The following is a 21,530-nucleotide window of genomic DNA, read 5'->3' as shown; positions in this document are numbered from 1 at the left end:
GGAGATCAAACCAGTCAATCCTAAAGGAAATCAACCCTGAATATTTATTGGAAGAGCTGACTCTTTGGAAAAGATCCTGATGCTGGAAGACTGAAGGCGGGAGAAGAAGGGACGACAGAGGATGACAAGGTTGGATGGCATCACATCATGGACGTGAGTTTGAGCAAAATCCTGGAGATAGTGAAGGACAGGGAAGCCTGGAATGTTGCAGTCCATGGAGTTGCAAAGAGATATGACTGAGAGTCTGAACAACAACAAAAACCCCTCTCTGTAATGCAAAAAGAAAGAACTAGCAGGAGTGTTCTACAAAGAGAATGCCTGAAAGGAGAGCATCAAATACAGGATGTGATTAGCATATCCGGTTAGTCTGGATTATCAACTACAGGTCAGGAACAGAAAAAGTAAAAAAGAGCCCAGAAAAGGGTGAGAGAAACAAGGAAACTTTTCTTTTTTTTTTTTTTTTACTGCATCAGCTGCAGGTTGCAGAACTGAGTTTCTGCCTTTGAAGTTATTTTCTCAACATATGGATGGGGAGTTTGCAACATAAAACTGATGCCTAATGGGGCCCTGTAAGACTCCTGGGCCTGGAGGCATTTTTGTTTCCAGTTTCTTATAGGCTAGACTCCAGCCCCCAAGACCTTCTCTCAGTTTGAAAGAGTTGCTAATCAGAGGAGGTAATGAAACCACCTGAGGCAAGATCAAAGGAGCGGAGGCTTGTCAAGATTTGAAGACCAGATCTCCTAAGACCCTTCACACACCCTAATCTAGTCAGCAACCCCACCCTTTTGAAACTTTGCCAAGAATGAATACTAGACTGTTACTGCCTTGATCCTCATCACCTACTCCTGCCTGACTATATGACTCTCCTACTCACCAGGGAGGGGGGTTCAGTTCTTAAACCACAAGCCTACTGTGTTCCCCCTTTGCCTGGCAAAGTAACACAGCCACTATATTTCTCCTCCATAACTCTGTCTCTGTATTTCTGTTTGGCATTGGTGCACAGAGAGCCAAGATTTTGGCCAAAACATCCCCAGAGAAGAGGCAGAGCAGGAGGAGGAAGACGAAATGGCAGCTTCACAGGTAAATGTCCCGTTCCTGGGTCTGGGGCTGTGTCTGCTTTTCCTCCAGCAATGCCTGGACTGAGAACCTGCAAACCTTTATTCTCTGCTTCTAATTTTTCTGCTTGGGCAGTTTGTTATCACCTTCTTCTTTTTTCCTTTTCTTACAATAGTGAAGACGGGCTGTTCAGGCTGCTGCTCCCTTAGGGACCAGAGCTTGCTCTCTATTGTTTGTATTTTGGCTTTCTATAGAGCATGATGAATTCTCAACATGAATTAGTGATGTTCAGTGTTGAATATATATTCCCTTTGTGAGAGATCAACTCAGGGAGGCACTGGTATCCGAGATTCCCACCTGGATGTGATTTGGTGTTGGGATCTTAGGGAAGTAGGGAAAATGCTGTGATGAGTTTACTTGTGGATGCCATTCAGCTCTTTAGAACAGGAGTAAGAAAACACCCTTGGAACTCGATGGGCCAGAATTTTTCAGAAAATTTTCAGAAATAAAAACAGTAGGACAGACCATCCTGTATATTGACAAGAAAGACATACTAATTAAATGTACTATTAGGCTACAGATCAGGGGAGGTATATATGAAGTGAAATTTGCTTAAAACTGACATTTTTTCATAATAGATTCAGATCATGGTTTCCATAATTTTGTCAAAATACCAGGCAATTATAATGCATTCTTCATGTACTTCTTACCCCGTGACCTCAGAGGTTCACTGGTTCAGGTTCTGCTATGAGATTCCCATGCTATGAAGTTCATATCTTTTAATGTCTTGTCCACCAAAAAGACACACAATGTGAGAGTTGCGAGTTAAGTTTTATTTGGGGCAAAATGAGGAATGCCGATATCGCTCAGAAATAGCTCTGAGAGACCACTCCAAAGAGGCAGTGGGGGGAGGTCAATATAGAAGATTGTGCTGAAGGAGTTCAGTTCAATCAAGCACCCATTTTACATAAGATTTTCTGCTAGGCACCAGGAGCTGCTGTCTGCATGAAGGGATTTAATCTTTTTACTGTTTTTCTAGATAAGAGGAGAAGCAAGGATTGGCATCATGAGATCAGTTCCTGAAAGTATCTAACTCTCTAAAGACTTTTTGCACTAGTTTCCTGGAGCACAGAGTGTCGGGACTGTCAGCTGCAGTAGCACAAAAAGAAAGTAAAAGTGAATTTGCTCAGTTGTGTCAACTCTTTGAGATCCTATGGAGTGTAGCCTCCCAGGCTCCTCCTCTGTCCATGGGATTTTCCAGGCGAGAGTACTGGAGTGGGGTGCCATTGCCTTCTCCGTGTTGTTGTTCAGTTGCTGGTGAATGCTCTTGATAAGTGCCAATTTGTACTTGCCAGGCTTTAACCAAGGGCCTTAGAACAAAGAAGTGAGGAATGTGCCATGGAGAAAATCCATATGCTCTGAGTTTCTCTTGGCTTTGAAAAATGAGCACTCTTGTGTTTAGCAGAGATGCAGTGTTTTGGGAACGGGGGTTTTTGTCACTCAAATCCAGGTCTGATCATTTCCAGTACACTCCACATTCACATCGCAAACATGGTCTCATCACATTTTTGTACTTTCCAAAATGTTTACAAGAATCATATTAGTGCTAATCTATGTTCAACTGTGTTAAATTTTAAAATAAAACTGTGCAAATGATACAGATTTTCAGTAAATTAAAAAATTCAGAACCAGAGCTCTGTTTTATTTTATATCATTGTGTATATCTGTACTCTCGTGTATTTACAAAAATAAAAAGAATATCATCCCCATAGATAGGTATATTGTTAACCAGTTAAAAATTATCCTGATTTTATTGAAATGAAAAGTTTTCTCTCTTGCTCTTAATAAGTATACAGTCACATTTTAGAGTATGTCTGTAGGCATGAACATGTTAACATGATTTGATCAATTATTTTTCCTGTTTTTTACATTCTTCACAATTAGAGAAACTTCTATAAATTTTTTATTAGAGTTGTCCTTGTGTTTTTGTCTGTGTTTTATTAGTTAAAGTCTAGAGTACATACACTGAAGTAGATTTAAGCTCTGCCATTTAACAGATGTCTGTTAGATATTGCAGAAAGGTGGAGCAGCAATATTATTGATTTTAAATGACTTTTATTGTACCTTCAAGACTCTATAAAAGATGTTAGAAAGATATATGGTATATAGTAAATTGTTGCTGCTCAGGCTATTAGACCTTTAAAATCTGTAAAACACTTAAAGTTCAAAGTTAAATATGGATTCTTCCCTTACTATTCTACTTCATTGCTGTTCAAAATGGTCATTCGTGGAGCAAAATTTTCAACATAACTGGTGAAAATAAGCTTGTTAAAATCTGGCACATTGGCCCCCAGGCCCCCCTCCAGAATTCTTGGATCAGAATCTGCTTTTTAAAAATATTTCTTGTTTCTTTGATAAACAGTTTATCCTGGGTCACGTGAGTACAACACTCAAAAATAAATCTTCCAGTGTTGATCTAATTGTTTTATGATTTCTCTTCCAGATCAGAATAGTTCTGAATGTTTTGTAGATCATATCTCATTCTCCTTTCTTGGGGTTGGAAATACGGTAGAAAATATTACTGTGTAAAAATTACATTATTGTGTTATACCAGCCACTCTCCTCGATCAAAACCAGTGCTCCAAACTTGCTCTTTTCATCTTGGGTCACATTAGGAAGTCTTCCCACAGCCACATGGCATCTGTACTTTGTATTTCAGGGATGGCTGACATTCCAGGATGTGGCCATAGACTTCACCCAAGAGGAGTGGGAATGCCTGGACCTCGGTCAGCGCAAATTGTACAGGGACGTGATGTTACAGAACTACAGGAACCTGGCCTCCTTGGGTGAGGATAACTGCCTTCCAAAATCCCTTATCTGGGTTTTGGTTCCATCATTTCTAAAATGTCTTCTGAAATCTTCTCCTTCCCACAATAATTTCAGATCCCTGCTTTCTAGGGGAAAATGGGAATTTATGAGTTTAGAAAAAAGGCTTTATGATTCAATATGATTGTAACCTTTTGCTTCCTTGATGTAGTCTGCCTCCTTCAGTCTAGCTTAGTGGTAATTGTATAAGTTTCATAGTATTAAATAGCGGTACCCTCCTCTTCAAATCACATGTCCACTACTTACTTTTGCCTTAGTGGTACTTGACCAGAATCTCAGGATCTGTTCTTTATGTATTTGTTAGTATTATAAAGCTGCTTTCAGTAAAGTATTTGGGGAAATCATTCTCTAGGCTGTATTAAGCACACTTTCTCTTCTCACCAATATGTATTATATTGGAAACTGAAGAATCTTCTAGCAAAAAATAATATTTCTTTTTCTGATAAGCAGGTTTTGTGGTCTGTAAGCCAGACCTGGTCACCTTTCTGGAGCAAATGAAGTATCCCAGGAATATAAGGAGAGTTGAGACAACAGCCATATACACAGGTACATGTGAATACATGGGGCCGATGACTCAGGTGAGAGGTCCAAGGATCAGTGAGGAAATCATGCTTTGTCATGTGGTTTGGGAAGATCTGCTTCAGTCGAAATGATTTGGAGAATTCTGGATTTATTTCTGTTGCTGTGATAGACAGATATTGCCTGCCCCATTCTGTCTGTTGAATCATTTCTGAATTCACCTCCAGTGATTAGTTTCCTCATTCACAGTGAGAACTGAACTTCTCTTCTTGGTCTGTGACAACCTGCATGAATTGACAGCTGTTTGATTTCTTAGGGGTCAGAGGAAAACACATTTCTAAATAACTCTGTGACACTCCTTTGAAAGTTTGCTTCTACTCTTTGAGACAAAAGCGTGTGAGTGGAGTTGTAGACACACTGCCAAAATTCGAGGAATAGTGGGGACACATTTGTTTCTGACTTACAATTTCTAAAACACTGAAAGCTACAAATACGACCGTATAAAATTTAAACTCAAATAATTTCACTGCATGAAGGAAAACCTCCCTAAAATGAAAGAATGCAAATCTCAGGCTTACTTCAAAGTCTCTCTTTTCTTTATATGAACTCATGTTAAATATGTTAAGTGTATTTGCCACAATTCCTCAATGCTAAAATAATTTAATATATTCAATTAATTGAAAGAATTTTCAAATAAATTGGCATAAGAACTTACACATTTTCCACCATATTTTTAATGGTTGTTGCAAAGAATTATGATTTGTAGATTATATAAAGAAAATTTTGTAAAACGGTCTTATTGGGGTATAGCTGTTCTACAATGTTGTGCTGCTATACAGCAAAGATGCTCTACTCTTTTTTAGATGTCTTCCCAGTTAGATCTCCACAGACCACTGAATAGAGTTCCAACCATATTTTTAAAGATTCATTTCTTATTTAATTACTATTAAGTTTACCCTGTTTCTTATCAGTGTCTCCAAACTTTGTCTTATATGCCCTCACTTTTTTTTTTTCTTCAACTAAGGCAGCAAAGAGATTATTTACTGTACATGTATTACATTTGGTGACAACTGAGAACAGAATTAGTCCAGAATGTCAGAAACCCAGGACAAAGAACCAGAAGTGAAAGTGTCAGTCACTCAATTCAGTTCAGTCACTCAGTCACGTCCGACTCTTTGCGACCCCATGAATCGCAGCACGCCAGGCCTCCCTGTCCATCACCAACTCCCGGAGTTCACTCAGACTCACGTACATCGAGTTGGTAATGCCATCCAGCCATCTCATCCTCTGTCCTCCCCTTCTCCTCCTGCCCCCAATCCCTCCCACCATCAGAGTCTTTTCCAATGAGTCAACTCTTCGCGTGAGGTGGCCAGAGTACTGGAGTGTCAGCTTTAGCATCAGTCCTTCCAAAGAACACCCAGGGCTGATCTCCTTTAGAATGGACTGGTTGGATCTCCTTGCAGTCCAAGGGACTCTCAAGAGTCTTCTCCAACACCACAGTTCAAAAGCATCAATTCTTCAGCGCTCAGCTTTCTTCACAGTCCAACTCTCACATCCATACATGGCCACTGGGAAAGACGGACCTTTGTTGGCAAAGTAATGTCTCTGCTTTTGAATATGCTATCTATGTTGGTCATAACTTTCCTTTCAAGGAGTAAGCGTCTTTTAATTTCATGGCTGCAGTCACCATCTGCAGTGATTTTGGAGCCCCAAAAGATAAAGTCTGACACTATTTCCACTGTTTCCCCATCTATTTTCCATGAAGTGATGGGACCAGATGCCGTGATCTTCGTTTTCGGAATGTTGAACTTTAAGCCAACTTTTTCACTCTCCTCTTTCACTTTCATCAAGAGGTTTTTTGGTTCCTCTTCACTTTCTGCCGTAAGTGTGGTGTCATCTGCATATCTGAGGTTATTGATACTTCTCCCAGCAATCTTGATTCCAGCTTGTGCTTCTTCCAGCCCAGCGTTTCTCATGATGTACTCTGCATAGAAGTTGAATAAGCAGGGTGACAGTATACAGCCTTGAAGTACTCCTTTTCCTATTTGGAACCATTCTGTTGTTCCATGTCCAGTTCTAACTATTGCTTCCTGACCTGCATATAGGTTTCTCAAGAGGCATATCAGGGGTTCTGGTATTCCCATCTCTTTCAGAATTTTCCACAGTTCATTGTGATCCACACAATCAAAGTGTTTGGCATAGTCAATAAAGCAGAAATAGATTTTTTTATGGAGCTCTCTTGCTTTTTCGATGATCTAGTAGATGTTGGCAATTTAATCTCTGGTTCCTCTGCCTTTCCTAAAACCAGGTTGAACATCTGGAAGTTCACGGTTCACGTATTGCTGAAGCCTGGCTTGGAGAATTTTGAGATTACTTTACTAGCGTGTGAGATGAGTGCAACTGTGTGGTAGTTTGAGCATTCTTTGGCATTGCCTTTCTTTGGGATTAGAATGAAAACTGACCTTTTCCAGTCCTGTGGCCACTGCTGAGTTTTCCAAATGTGCTGGCATATTGAGTGCAGCACTTTCACAGCATCATCTTTCAGGATTTGGAATAGCTCCACTGGAATTCCATCACCTCCACTAGCTTTGTTCGTAGTGATGCTTTCTAAGGCCCACTTGACTTCACGTTCCAGGATGTCTGGCTCTAGGTCAGTGATCACACCATCGTGATTATCTGGGTCGTGAAGATCTTTTTTGTACAGTTCTTCTGTGTATTCTTGGCACCTCTTCTTAATATCTTCTGCTTCTGTTAGGTCCATACTATTTCTATCCTGTATCGAGCCCATCTTTGCATGAAATGTTCCCTTAGTATCTCTAATTTTCTTGAAGAGATCTCTAGTCTTTCCCATTCTGTTGTTTTCCTCTATTTCTTTGCATTGATTGCTGAGGAAGGCTTTCTTATCTCTCCTTGCTATTCTTTGGAACTCTGCATTCAGATGCTTATATCTTTCCTTTTCTCCTTTGCTTTTCGCTTCTCTTCTTTTCACAGCTATTTGTAAGGTCTCCTCAGACAGCTGTTTTGCTCTTTTGCATTTCTTTTCCATGGGGATGGTCTTGATCTCTGTCTCCTGTACAATGTCACGAACCTCCGTCCATACTTCATCAGGCACTCTATCTATCAGGTCTAGTCCCTTAAATCTATTTCTCACTTCCACTGTATAATCATAAGGGATTTGATTTAGGTCATACCTGAATGGTGTAGTGGTTTTCCCTACTTTCTTCAATTTAAGTCTGAATTTGGCAATAAGGAGTTCATGATCTGAGCCACAGTCAGCTCCTGGTCTTGTTTTTGCTGACTGTATAGAGCTTCTCCATCTTTGGCTGTAAAGAATATAATCAATCTGATTTCGATGTTGACCATCTGGTGATGTCCATGTGTAGAGTCTTCTCTTGTGTTGTTGGAAGAGGGTGTTTGCTGTGAAGCCTTTGCCCTGCTTCATTCCATATTCCAAGGCCAAATTTGCCTGTTACTCCAGGTGTTTTTTGACTTCCCACTTTTGCATTCTAGTCCCCTATAATGAAAAGAACATCTTTTTTGGGTGTTAGTTCTAAAAAGTCTTGTAGGTCTTCATAGAACCATTTAACTTCAGCTTCTTCAGTGCTACTGGTTGGGGCATAGACTTGGATTACTGTGATATTGAATGGCTTGCCTTCGAAACAAACAGATCATTCTGTCGTTTTTGAGATTACATCCAAGTACTGCATTTTGGACTCTTTTGTTGACCATCATGGCTTCTCCATTTCTTCTGAGGGATTCCTGCCCACCATAGTAGATAAAATGGTCATCTGAGTTAAATTCACCCATTCCAGTCCATTTCAGTTCGCTGATTCCTAGAATGTTGACATTCACTCTTGCCATCTCTTGTTTGACCACTTTCAGTTTGCCTTGATTCGTGGACCTGACATTCCAGGTTCCTAGCAATATTGCTCTTTACAGCATCGGACCTTGCTTCTATCACCAGTCACATCCACAGCTGGGTATTGTTTTTGCTTTGGCTCCATCCTTTCTGGAGTTATTTCTGGAGTTATTTCTCCACTGATCTCCAGTAGCATATTGGGTGCCTACTGACCTGGGGAGTTCCTCTTTCAGTATCCTATCATTTTGCCTTTTCATACTGTTCATGGGGTTCTCAAGGCAAGAATACTGAAGTGGTTTGCCATTCCTTTCTCCAGTGGACTACTTTCTGTTCAGACCTCTCCACCATGACCCACCCATCTTGGGTGGCCTCACCTAGCATAGCTTAGTTTCATTGAGTTAGACAAGGATGTGGTCCTAGTGTGATTAGATTGACTAGTTTTCTGTGAGTATGGTTTCAGTGTGTCTGCCCTCTGATGCCCTCTTGCAACACCTACCTTCTTACTTGGGTTTCTCTTACCTTGGACGTGGGCTATCTCTTCACGGCTGCTCCAGCAAAGCGCAGCCACTGCTCCTTACCTTGGATGAGGGGTATCTCCTCACCGCCGCCCCTCTTGACCTTGAACGTGGAGTAGCTCCTCTCCGCCCTTCTGCACCCATGCAGCCACCGCTCCTTGGACCTCAGTCATGTGCAAGTCTTTGCAACCCCATGGACTGTAGGTCAAGAGTCTCCTCTGTCCTTGGGATTCTCCAGGCAAGAATACTGGGATAGGTTGCCATTTCCTTCATGTCATCACTTTCTGATTAAATCTGCATCAATATCATTTATTTTTAGATTGAAACATCTAATAAAACATGCTCAAATAAAAACACATGTGGTAAGAAGTGGCCTAAAGAATTAAAGGATTCTAGTATGTCTGAAAATGTTCGGTGTTTCCATTTAATACAACTTAAAGCAAAACTAATCATTAGCTTGCCTGTCTCCTCTTCATTTAGTGGTTCTTGTAGCTTTTAATCTTGCTCCTTCCTCTAAACCATACTTCTTTGTCCTCTCATTTTGTCACATTTTCTGTGCTTGTGGTTTCCGTTCTGCAGGCTGAAGGATCTTAGTTGCTCTTGCTCTGGTGTGTGACCCCTGGGGGTGAGGTTGGTCCAGAGACTTGTGCCCTTATCCCCTTGAAGGGGATTTTGTTTGATGTTATTGTGACCCAAGCCTGTGCTGGATATCGAGGGGAGCTTCCCCTTTGCTCTGTGGCCGTCACTGCCCTGTCTATGGTGGGGTCTGCTCCCTGGTTTGTGGAACAGAGCCCCCAGATCTGTTTCTGTGATTGTGATCTGTGGTCGAGGCAGGTGGGATTGGAGCACACCCACTGGGAGAGAAGCCACTGAGGATTGCTCCTCTGGGGATGTTCACCTCGGGGTGTGCCCTGTGTGTCACCTTCATGCCTTGTGCGAGCTCTCGTGTGACCCTGGTTGGCACTGCCCTTGGCCCCACCTTAACCATGGGCATGATGGGACATGGCCCTGGTGTCTCTCAGATGTTGTTTTCACCAGGTCACCAGCATAGATCCCCTGAACTCAGGTCCCAGAATTGCATTCATCATGGAGCTGGACCCGCTGTGGTGCAGTAGAGGCAGCTCAGACTCTGGCCTGGCCCTGCCCTCTTGTATATCTGTACAAAGGCTACAGCTGCTAAAGCTACACCTGCCATGACTGGGGAAGCCCTGGTTGTCCATTCAGATGCTCTGTAGGGGTGAAGTTACAAAGCCAGTTGTGGGTATAAAAGCATGGTTTGTGTAGCTGATACAAGAGATTTCAGCTTTTTTTCCTTATTCGGGTTCAGCTGTGCTTTCCCTCCACCTGTACAATTGGCCCACCCACACGTGGCTGTTCCTAAGGCTGTCCCAGAGCACAGGAGTCTATGATATGTGGAGGAAATACATGGTAGAAGATAGTGGATGGAGGCTCAGTAGAGTCCACCTCAGTAGGAGCCCTTCCTAGTGCCTGGTGAGCAGGGGCCAGCACAGAGGGAGAGAGACTGCAATGGGCTTCTTCTTTGGCATCACTCACCAATGGCGCTCTGCGCTATGGTGGTTCAGGCTTCCTCCACATGCATTCCCATGTGTAGACCTACTCCCTCCCTCCCATCTCCTCAGGATGTCTCCACACAGCCCACAGCAGTCCTCTGCCTGGGTCTGCTCTTCAAACCCCACATTCCAGCACCCAGCCCTTGTCTGCAGCAGTGGACACCCTCTCAGACTGTGGGCAGGGCTGGGGTCAGTACCCTGTGTAGAGGTCTCACTCTGTCCTGCTACCTCTGACTCTTGCCGTGTTCTTTTCCCATAGAAAATGAGGCTTCCCTTCTGTCCCAGCTGGGCTCTCCCCCTCAGTGAGGAGCTTCCCCAGGTGTGGAGACCTCTCCTCTCCTGATCCCCCGAGAGTTGGAGGTCCCATCCCACTTCTTTCCTGTTCCTTTCCCTTGTTTTCTCTTGTCCTACCTGGCAAAGCAGAAATTGTTCTTGTTCCCATTCTTGTTCTTTTAGATTTCCAAGGGCCTCTGCTAGTGTTCAGCTGCGATCTGTGCATTTTGTTCCATTTCTGATGTATTTGATTGTGGAGCCATGTCTGCCTAGTCTTCTGGCACCTTGATCCTTCCATCTCTATTTTATTTTTATTCTATCCTATGTTGTTGGTGGTGTTCTATCTTATTTATTTTTTTATTTTTTTAATTTCTAAACAAGTGAAGGGTTCACCAATTTTCTCTAAATCTTTAAGGATGTTCACTGAGAATAGTAGGTAAAATTACTTATTACTTGGTATCTTTCAGCTATGTCTCCACAAGATACCCAGAATTTGATGCCAAAAAATCCAGGGTTAGAAGATTTATCCTCAAAAGCAAACCTACAAATATATGAAAGATTTCACCTCAGAAACTTAAATTTAATGAAAAACTGGGAATATATGAGGGCATATGAAAGACAGAGAGGATATGCACATAAAGAAATTGAGACAGTTACACATAATTCGAACATTACTGCAAAAACATATGAGCAACATGAGTCAAACTGGGAAAAACACCAGTTTCAGTCTTCAACATCTGCCAAGAAGTATAAGATTTTAAGAAAAGATTTACGTCATTTTTTAAAACATACATATTCTCTGAAGGGAAACGTGGAAAATTTGGAAGATAATCTAGTCTCCACTGCAAATACTTGTTCAAAAAATTCTCAATATAGGCTTAGATTAAACAAACATTCAAGCGTGTCTGAACACCAGAAATTTAACAATGAGGGGGGAAACCCACAATATAATCAATTTGAGGGATCCGTGAGCAGGGGGTCATTATTCTTCCCCCAAAAGATATTTTTTCTCCATTCCAAGATGTATCATGTTGATAATAATGGAAGAGATATAACCCAACCATCACTGTTCAATACATATCATGATATGGTTAATACAGAACAACTTTCCATGTGTAATAAAATGAGTCAGGCCTTAAGTGAGTGCTCCAGCCCCAATAATTACCAGAGTATTTATGATGGAGTAAGAGGGTATTCAGGCAATGAAACTGGGTGTAAAGTTGAACGAGACTCAAACCTTATGAAATATCAGGGAACTGAATCTTCACAGAAGGATTCTAAAAGTAATAAATGTAGAAATACCTTTTATCAGATATCAGGTCTTCCTCTATGTAAGAGTACTCATACTGGAATGAAGACTTATAACTGTAGTGAATATGGTAAAAATTCTAATCTGTCTTCAGAACTTATTCAAAAGCAGACTATTCAGAATCCACAGAAAGAAAACAAGTGTAGGATATGTGGGAAAGTCTTTAGTAAGTCATCCAATCTAAGTAAACATTGGAAAATCCATACAGGAAGGAAACCTTTCAAATGTACAGATTGTAGCAAAGCGTTTAACTGTCGTTCACGTCTTACTCAACATCAGCGAATTCACACTGGAGAGAAACCTTATAAATGTATAGAATGTGGCAAAGCCTTTATTTACAATTCAAGTCTTATTCAACATCAGCGAATTCATACTGGAGAGAAACCTTATAAATGTACAGAATGTAGCAAAGCGTTTATCCGTCACTCATTTCTTACTCAGCATCAGCGAATGCATACTGCAGAGAAACCTTATAAATGTACGGAATGTGGCAAAGCCTTTAATCGCAACTCAACACTTTCTCAGCATCAGCGAATTCATACTGGAGAAAAACCTTATAAATGTAAAGATTGTGGCAAAGCTTTTATCCGATGTTCATATCTTACTGAACATCAGCGAATTCATACTGGAGAAAAACCTTATAAATGTAAAGACTGTGACAAAGCCTTTATCCGTTGCTCACGTCTTACTGAACATCAGCGAATTCACACTAGGGAGAGACCTAATCACTTTACAGAATGTGGCCAAACCTTTATTCGGAGTTCAACTTTAACTGAACATCATCGAATCCATGCTGGGGAGAAACGATACAAATGTAAAGAATGTGGCAAAACCTTTATTACAAGTTCATATCTTACTAAACATCAGCAAATCCATACTGGGGAGAGACCGTATAAATGTACAGAATGTGGCAAAGCCTTTAATCGGAACTCAAATCTTACTCAACATCAGCGAATTCATACTGGAGAGAAACCTTATAAATGTACAGAATGTGGCAAAGCCTTTAATCAGAACTCAAGTCTTACTCAACATCAGCGAATGCATACTGGAGAGAAACCTTATAAATGTAAAGAATGTGGCAAAGCCTTTAATCACAACTCAATTCTTACTCAACATCAGCGAATTCATACTGGGGAGAGACCTTATCATTGTACAGAATGTGGCCAAACCTTTATTCGAAGTTCAACTTTAACTGCACATCATCGAATCCATACTGGGGAGAAACCATACAAATGTACAGAATGTGGCAAAGCCTTTTATACGAATTCAGATCTTTCTAAACATCACCGAATTCATATGGGGGACAAACGTTATAAATGTACAGAATGTGACAAGGCCTTTATTAACAGTTCTAGTCTTACTAAACATCAGCAAATCCATCCTGGGGAGAGACCATATAAATGTACAGAATGTGGCAAAGCCTTTAATCAGAACTCAATTCTTACTACACATTTGTAAGTTCATACTGGAGAGAAACCTTATAAATGTACACAATGTGGCAAAGCCTTTAGTCATAATGGTCATCTCACTAAACATCTGAAAACACACACTGGAGAGAAACCCTAGTAATGGAACAAGTGATGCCCCCTAAACATGCATCAGAAAACACAAGAGTTTATACAAGAAACCTGTGGAAATGATGTCACAAATATGTAGAAAGGTATTTAATAAAAAATCAAAATTAAATAAATATCAGAGACTACATACTAGAAAGCTTCTCATCAATCCTCTTTTCTGAAGTTTCTATGAAGAAGAATTACTGTAGAGAGCAATCCATAGTTAAAACACATAGAAAATGGATATATTAGCGTGTATCATGAGATGAAGGTTGATGATTCAAAAGTTACAATTATTAGCAATGTATCCTTGTTTATAATCACATGATTTGGATTATTTGAAAACCAAAATGAATGTAATTCAATGCTCAAATAATGCATAATGTTTTTCATTTCTAGTGTGAATGAAAACATAGGTTTTTGATGGTTTATGCTTCAAAAATTAGCCTTTTTATATTGTGTTGAAACCATTTCTCTCTATTCTCCATCAGAAGATGAAGGATACTGTAATGTAAAATGGACAATGACCATCTAAATGGGGGTGTTTGTCATTGATGTGAAATATCCCTGGAGTTGCCATGATGTAAGTGATCATGGAATCTTTCCATGTATTAAAGTAAGACAGAAGGTGGTTCTAAATTTTCAATAGTTATATCACTTGATTTGTAAGCAGAACACAATGACAGTTCACTGCAATATTGATATATGTTTATAATATCAACACAAGTCATGAATATTACTTGACAATGTTAGGACAGCTTCTGTGATAACCTAGAAATGTATTAGAAACCCTTCCTGGAAAAGGCATGTAACTAGTGTATATCATGTTTACTAAGTGTTTCCTAGGCTTCGTTTTGTAAGCAGTAAAAATCACAATCTTTATATCATTATATGAGAAAATGAATATCTTTTTTGTACTTCTCATCTGTATGTAATTTGTAAAAGGTTTTATTTCAACTATGTGTGAAATTAATACATGGTTATTAATAAAAGTGAATGGTTTTTAGGGTTTCAGTTGATTGTAATGAATGAAGTGTTTAATCTACCACCACCATTAACCTCTCCCACCTTATTTAAGGTTGTAGTGAAGAGACCATAAAGTATTTGGTAGCACAGAGAGATGGCATATGTGGAAATTAGTTTACTTGCTGGCTTTAAACCTTTCGTACCTTCATATAGTTTCCATCATTTCTATGTTGTATCTCCTCTCCCATTTTGTAGCTACTCAGACACTGTGATGATTCTAAAAGGATTATACAGAGTATTGTTGTATACAATACAGAGCTTTGTTGACAGTTTCCCTGAGCTGCTCCTTGATTTTGCTGCCTCAGCATCTGACTGGGGAGCAGGCAGCCTGCAGGTCCTTGAACTCACACCAGCCAGTCCTGTGAGCACCTGCACTAGATGACCCCTTCCTTGAGATCAGCGGTTTTGTGGAACCTCAGGTTCTACTTCACAGGCCCCCTTCAATGACACCCTGACAAAGCTCACCAGAATCCTGCTTGTCTTGGTTTGAATGGAGAAATCCACACTCAGCCTGGGGAACCCAGAGCACTTCACCCAGGGTCATGTATAAAGGCTGAACCCCAAGTACTTTCTCTGCCTGATTCTAGCTTTGACCTCTCTCAGAAATTCCCCCTTAAATCCTCCCCTACAGAGAGGTCTCAGGTGTGGTGAGTGTGAGGACTTGACCTCAGGGCTCCTGAATGTGGGTTTGGGGGAAGAAACATCAGAAAAAACAGGGAACTTGCTAAAGACTCATTTCATGGCCCCACTGTAGACCTGCAGAGTCATATCCTCTTAGAGTGGGGACCTGAACTCCAGGGATTTCTATTCACTGAAATGGTTCAGAAAGAATCTTTAGCCAAGTGGTGTCCATCAGGATCATGTGGCCAATGGTAAGCCACCAGTGCCCTCCCCACAGAGTTCTCTCTTGGTCCTGTGGAGCCATCAGTGTGCTTTGTAGGAAGTGCTCCAGGGGATTCTAAGGGGAGGCCCGGGTTCAGGGTGTGGCTTCTGGTCAATTTGTGAGAGCTGAGGCCTGGCTTCAGTCCAAGGAGAGGCCGAAGGGTTGATCTAGCTGGATTTGGACCAGGGAAGTCAGTCAGCTCATGTCATCTGTGTGAGCAGAGGTTTAGGAGCTCTCTAATAAAAGAACAATCAAGAAATAAGTTCACAGGCTGGTCTCCAAGTAGGACGTGATTGCTCCTGAATCTCTCCTGAGACAGAGGACAGGAGAGGTCGGTCTTCTCAGCTTTTCAAGGTCCTTCTGTCTGTAGGTGCAATGGTTGCAGGTTAAAGAGCTGTGTTGATGCTCTCAACGGTATTTTCTCAAAACTCAGATGTGCATTTGCAGCATAACATCCCCAGAGATGATGCAGAGCAGGAGGAAGAAGAGGAGGAAATGGCAGCTTCTCAGGTAAATATCCTGTCCCGGGTCTGGGGCTGTGTCTGCTTTTCCTCCTGAAATGCCCGAATGAGAATCTGCAAGCCTTTAGTTCTCTGCTCCTAATTTTTCTGCCTGGGGTGTTTGTTATCATCTTATTTTCTTCCTTTTCTTCTTATAATAGTGAAGACCTGCCCTTTAGACTACTTCTTGTGTCCCAGAGCCTTTGCTCCATTGTCTGTATCCTGACTTTCTGTGGAGCATGATGAATTCTTAACATGAATTAGTGACTTTAAACTGTTGAAAATACTCTGTTTGTGACAGCCAACAAGGGGAGTCATTCCTATCCTAACTCCTAATTGGTATATAGTTTTGTGTTGGGATTTTAGGGAAGTTGGGAAATGCAGTGATGACTTAACATTTGGATGCAATTCGAATCCTTAGAACAGAGTTCAGTTCAGTCGCTCAGTCGTGTCTGACTCTTTGCAACCCCATGGACTGCAGCACACCAGGCCTCCCTGTCCATCACCAACTCCCAGAGTTTACTCACGCTCATGTCCATTGAGTGGGTGATGCCATCCAACCATCTCATCCTCTGTTGTCCCCTTCTCCTGCCTTCAATCTTTCCCAGCATCAGGATCTTTTCTGATGAGTTAGTTCTTCGCATCACATGGCCAAAATATTGAAGCTTCAGCTTCAGCATCATTACTTCCAATGTATATTCAGGACTGATTTCCTTTAGGATGGACCGGTTGAATCTCCTTGCTGTCCAAGGGACTCTCAAGAGTCTTCTCCAACACCACAGTTCAAAAGCATCAGTTCTTCAGCACTCAGCTTTCTTTATAGTCCAACTCTCACATCCATACATGAGTACTGGAAAACCATAGCTTTGACTAGATGGACCTTTGTTGGCAAAGTAGTGTCTGTGCTTTTTAACAAGCTGTCTAGGTTGGTCATAACTTTTCTTCCAAGGAGCAAGCCTCTTTTAATTTCATGGCTGCAGTCACCATCTGCTGTGATTTCAGAGCCCCCCAAAATTAAGTCTGTCACTGTTTCTGCACCGAGCCCCACAGTGGGCCCTGAGTCCATCTTTAAGGTCCTCTTGGCACAGCAAGAGTCCCTTGGACAGCAAGCCTTACTCCTCTGTCCACTAGGTATACCAAGGAAGAAGATCAAAGGGCTCTCAACGAGGGAGGAATAAGAGAAAAGGAGGGCTGGTGGAAACTCACAGACCAACGACTCTTTGTCTCCAGCAATATAGAAATCCAGCTGGCACAACAACATCAGGAGAAAACTTGTTTAGGAAAAACTGCTGGAGAGCTTACTGAGCTGCTACTATTTCGTTTCTAAGCTCCCAGCCCTGTGTGTTCAGATCAGTCCTAGCTGTGTGACTTGTGCTCAGAACAACGCCAGCCAAGGACCAAGACCCAACCCAGAGGTACTGACAGTTGGGACACTGCCCTTTGAAGATCTAGAAGTGGACTTTACTGAAATCAAGCCCTACAGGGGCTATAAGTATTTCCTTGTGGTAGTGTACACCTACTCGGGATGGGCTGAAGCCTACCCCATGTGCACTGAACAGGTACGAGAACTGGCCAAGGCCCTGTGAAGAGACATTATCCAGAGATATGGGCTGCCTCTCTGCATAAGGTCTGACAATGGGTCAGCTTTGTGTCTCAAATAATCCAAACTTTATCCTGGACACTGGGACTAAAATGGAAGCTTCACACTGCTTACAGGCCTCAGAGCTCAGGGAAAGTTGAATGTATGAATTGTACCCTTAGGACTACATTAGCTAAACTCTGTCAGGAGACCAGTTATCTTGGGTCGACATGTTACCCCCAAGGCTTACTCCAAGCCCGATGCACCCTGAGTCCTCAGGCTATTCTCCCTTTTAGATCTTATATGGGAGAAAACCCCCAGTGATAGGAAAACTCAAGGGAAACCCCCAACAATTAGCTGAACTGGAGATGTCCCGACACCTCCAGATCCAGGGAAAAGTCTTCCATCATATCAGCTGAGAAACCTTAGAAAGGACATCCATTCCTTTGGGTAATTGGGTTCATCCCAATCAGCCAGCAGATGAGGTATGGGTTAAAGATTGGGAAAAGGAACCATGTTAGCCAGTTGGGACAGGCCCTCACACGGTTGTCCTGGCAACCCCTACTGCTCTTAAAGTTACAGGCGTCATCCCTTGGATTCACCACACTAGAGTCAAGAAGGCAGTGGCTTCCTGTAATGAGGACACCTGAAAAACAGTTAGCGACCCCGGAAATCCCATCAAGGTCTGGTTCCATAAACAATGGCCCTCACCCACAAAAGACGCTGAGCTCTGCTCTAGTCACTCCAGAAACTTGAGGATTCTTCAGCCTTGCTCCAGCCACACTCTGGCAGCTGGCTGGTCAAAGCACGGTGGAAGCTTGATGATCTGGCTATCAAGATATCAATGGATTTTTATTGTCAACCCTGGCCTCTATCCCTGATTGGTATTATTGCTGTGCTCTTCACTACAAGGCTAGCATCAGTCGCACCCCAGGACTGGGATTTGGGTCAGAAGCTGCGGTTAGCTGTCTGGTATCTCACTGTACTGGGAAGCCTCATTCTAATTAGATGTTTCTTATGATCAATTCTCCCTACTATGTAAATCGCTCACAGTATACCTGACACCTCCCCACTTCATGAATCTAGGAAGATGGTATGAAAGAATTTATTTGCAGGGCAGCAATGGAGAAACAGACATAGAGAATACACTTATGGACATGGGGAAAGGGGAGGAGAGGGTGAGATGTATAGAGAGAGTAACATGGAAACTTACATTACCACATGTAAAATAGGTAGCCAGTGAGAATTTGCTGAATGTCTCAGGAAACTCAAATAGGGGCTCTGTACCAACTTACAGGGATGCAGTGGGGGAGGGAGATGGGAGGAATGTTCAAGAGGGAGGGGATATATGTATACCTATGGCTGATTCATGTTGAGGTTTGACAGAATAAAATTCTGTAAATCAATTACCCTTCAATTAAAAAATAAAAATTTAAAATATTAAAAAATTTTTTGACAAATTTTGTTTTTCAAATGCATTCTAAGCTTTTTACTTGCTTGGTGACAGAAATACTAATTGGTTTTTTGACAGGAATTGCATAAACATCTACCAGTCATGGAAGATTATAACCTAAACTATGATACTTAGAAATAACAATGTGTGGTAAACTGATGTGACATAAAAAATAAACATGACTAATTCCCAATCATAAACTGATCTGTTAATTAATGTGACATTAAAAGTATTAAGTGGAAGTCAAGGTTTCTGAAACATTAATATATCACATTTAAAGAAAATGACATATCGAAAAAGTGATTTTTACTTTGTAAAATATAGTTATACAACTATAAATTTTTTGAGAATATTTTCAAATCAGAGAATAGGACACACTATGCTTTTATGCCTGATAGCCTCCATCTGAAACCCATTTCTGAAGTTTCTTTTGGAAAATGGTCTGACCCAAATCAGATGTTTTCAATAGGAAACAATGTCTCTGTTAAGCACTTTATAAATTCCACAGTTAGAGAAGGTATTTCTACCACTTCCTGGTAGCTCAGATGGTAGAGAACCTGCCTACAATACAGGAGACCAGGGTTTGATCCCTTGGTCGGAAAGATCCTCTGGAGAAGGAAATGGCTACCCACTCTACTATTCTTGCCTGGAGACTTTCATGGATAGATGAGCCTGGCTGGCTACAGTCCATGGCACTGCAAAGAGTCAGACACGACTGATGGACTAAGCACACAATTGTCAACTGTATACACTGTTTCTATAAAAGATCATTCCTATAGATTTATTTTTATTAATCATGGAGGTGCTCTTGGCACACATATAGTAACCCTAGAAATGTATGATTTCTGTAAGGTACTCTATGATTTCACATATATCTCTGCAACTCCTGTCATTAGTTACATTAAACACCAGGTTTCATATCGCTTGGATTCTACAATAACAACCACTGTCACAAAAATTATACTGTGATTTCCTTGGTGGTCCAGCGACTAAGGCAGCTCACTCTCAATGCTAGCTGCAGAGAGGGCGAGGGTGCGGGGAGGCGGGGGGGGCGGGGGGGCGTTGTTGGGATTGGGGGGAGGTGCCTAGGTTTGATCCCTGATCAGGGAACTAGATCCCATATGCCACAAGTAAGATCCAGTACAGCCAAATAAATATTTTTCAAAAAGAATTACACTAAGATACACTAGGAAGCATTGGCAGCTGACATCTGGTAGCACCTAATCTCTCTTTAATAGCTCCATTTAATTTTTGAATTATTCCTCCTTCCAGTGCTGCTTTGGCACTAGATTATTTTGACCCAAAAGACTTCCTTTTTCCTGTATGGTCATCAACCCAGACTCCCTGAAGCACCTGTTTTTTGCAGATTCTCGCTCTCAGGCTGGAACAGAAAACACTCACTTGATGTCCTCGCATTGCCCAGACACTAGATTCAGGGTGCTGGTCATGGCAAGCTGCTCCTGTGACAAGGAGGGAGGCAGCCAGACCCCTAGATATGGGTTTGTGATTGTGTACCTCACGTCCCCTCAGAACTGCAATTATCTTTACACCTGTAGCTGCGATGTGAGACAGGCTTGGGGAACTGAGATTGTTTGTGAAAACCTTTATTGCTCAGTTGCTAATGAAAAAACAACAATTAAAAGTTTGTACCGATCATCTCCAAAGGGACTCTTGAAATGCTTGAGGAAGGTTCTAGTCCCTTTGGTCCCTAGAGACAGACAGGGACTCACATGGAAGCAGTAGTAAATACTGAGGTCTGACAAAGGAAGGGAATTCATGTGTCGGCTTGTATAGTTTGTATCCATGAGACGTGTTTCTACCAAAAATGAGTTATTTTCATGAGTAGAGAAATGGAGCCAAAGCACCTGCGAGGGATTTTCAAGAATTTCTCCATCTGTCATTTTACAAAGGTGAAATTTTCATACCTCATTGTCTGAAATGTCTTAGGACTTCTCAAAAAGTATCTTGAGGCAAATAACCTGTTTATAGTTAGGGTTCAATGATAGATAGAAATTCCCGCATAATTTCCACTGTAGTCTGCAATAGCAGGTACACCTTAGTGCCAACTCCCTAGAGAATATTCTCCTAGTTCTTCATGACCAAAGTCATATTCAGAACCAGAGGTTCCAGCAGAGAACTGTGACATTTGACCTACTAATACTTTTATCATGAAAATCAGTATATCCTCTACTTAGACTTTGTCCCCACTCACAGATACTTAAGAAACATATTTTCTTTTCATTTTTGTTCACACCCCAAAGCATGTGGGACCTTAGTTCCACGGCTAGGGAAGGAACCGCAATTCTGCATCGGAAGGTGGGGTCTTAACCATTGGAATGCCAGGGAAGCTCCTAAACACATTTTCTTTAATAAGTAACTTATTAACTCGAAATATATTTTCCTTTATATTGTAACGATTAATGCTTTCTGTGTACGAAATGATTAAATTGTCAACTCTGAGATCATAGCTCCCCCACCAGGGATTGAACCCACATAACCTACAGTGGAAGCACAGCGTCTTAACCACTGGACAACCAGGGAAGTT

General features: G+C 41.5%; 1 protein-coding gene across 1 annotated transcript; it reads left to right on the top strand.

The window, feature by feature from the left end:
* Window positions 1-11,022: 11,022 nt before the first annotated feature.
* LOC112442373 (zinc finger protein 345-like) lies at window positions 11,023-13,811 on the top strand. The gene is given in 1 exon segment (XM_024979332.2): window positions 11,023-13,811. A coding segment is annotated over 1 exon segment (2,406 nt). The 5' UTR covers window positions 11,023-11,148; the 3' UTR covers window positions 13,555-13,811.
* The last annotated feature ends 7,719 nt before the right edge of the window (window positions 13,812-21,530 follow it).

This window comes from Bos taurus, chromosome 18, assembly GCF_002263795.3.
Source record: "Bos taurus isolate L1 Dominette 01449 registration number 42190680 breed Hereford chromosome 18, ARS-UCD2.0, whole genome shotgun sequence".
Taxonomy (NCBI): domain Eukaryota; kingdom Metazoa; phylum Chordata; class Mammalia; order Artiodactyla; family Bovidae; genus Bos; species Bos taurus.
Note: the sequence above shows the minus strand (reverse complement) of the source record. Positions and strands in the feature narration are given on the sequence as shown.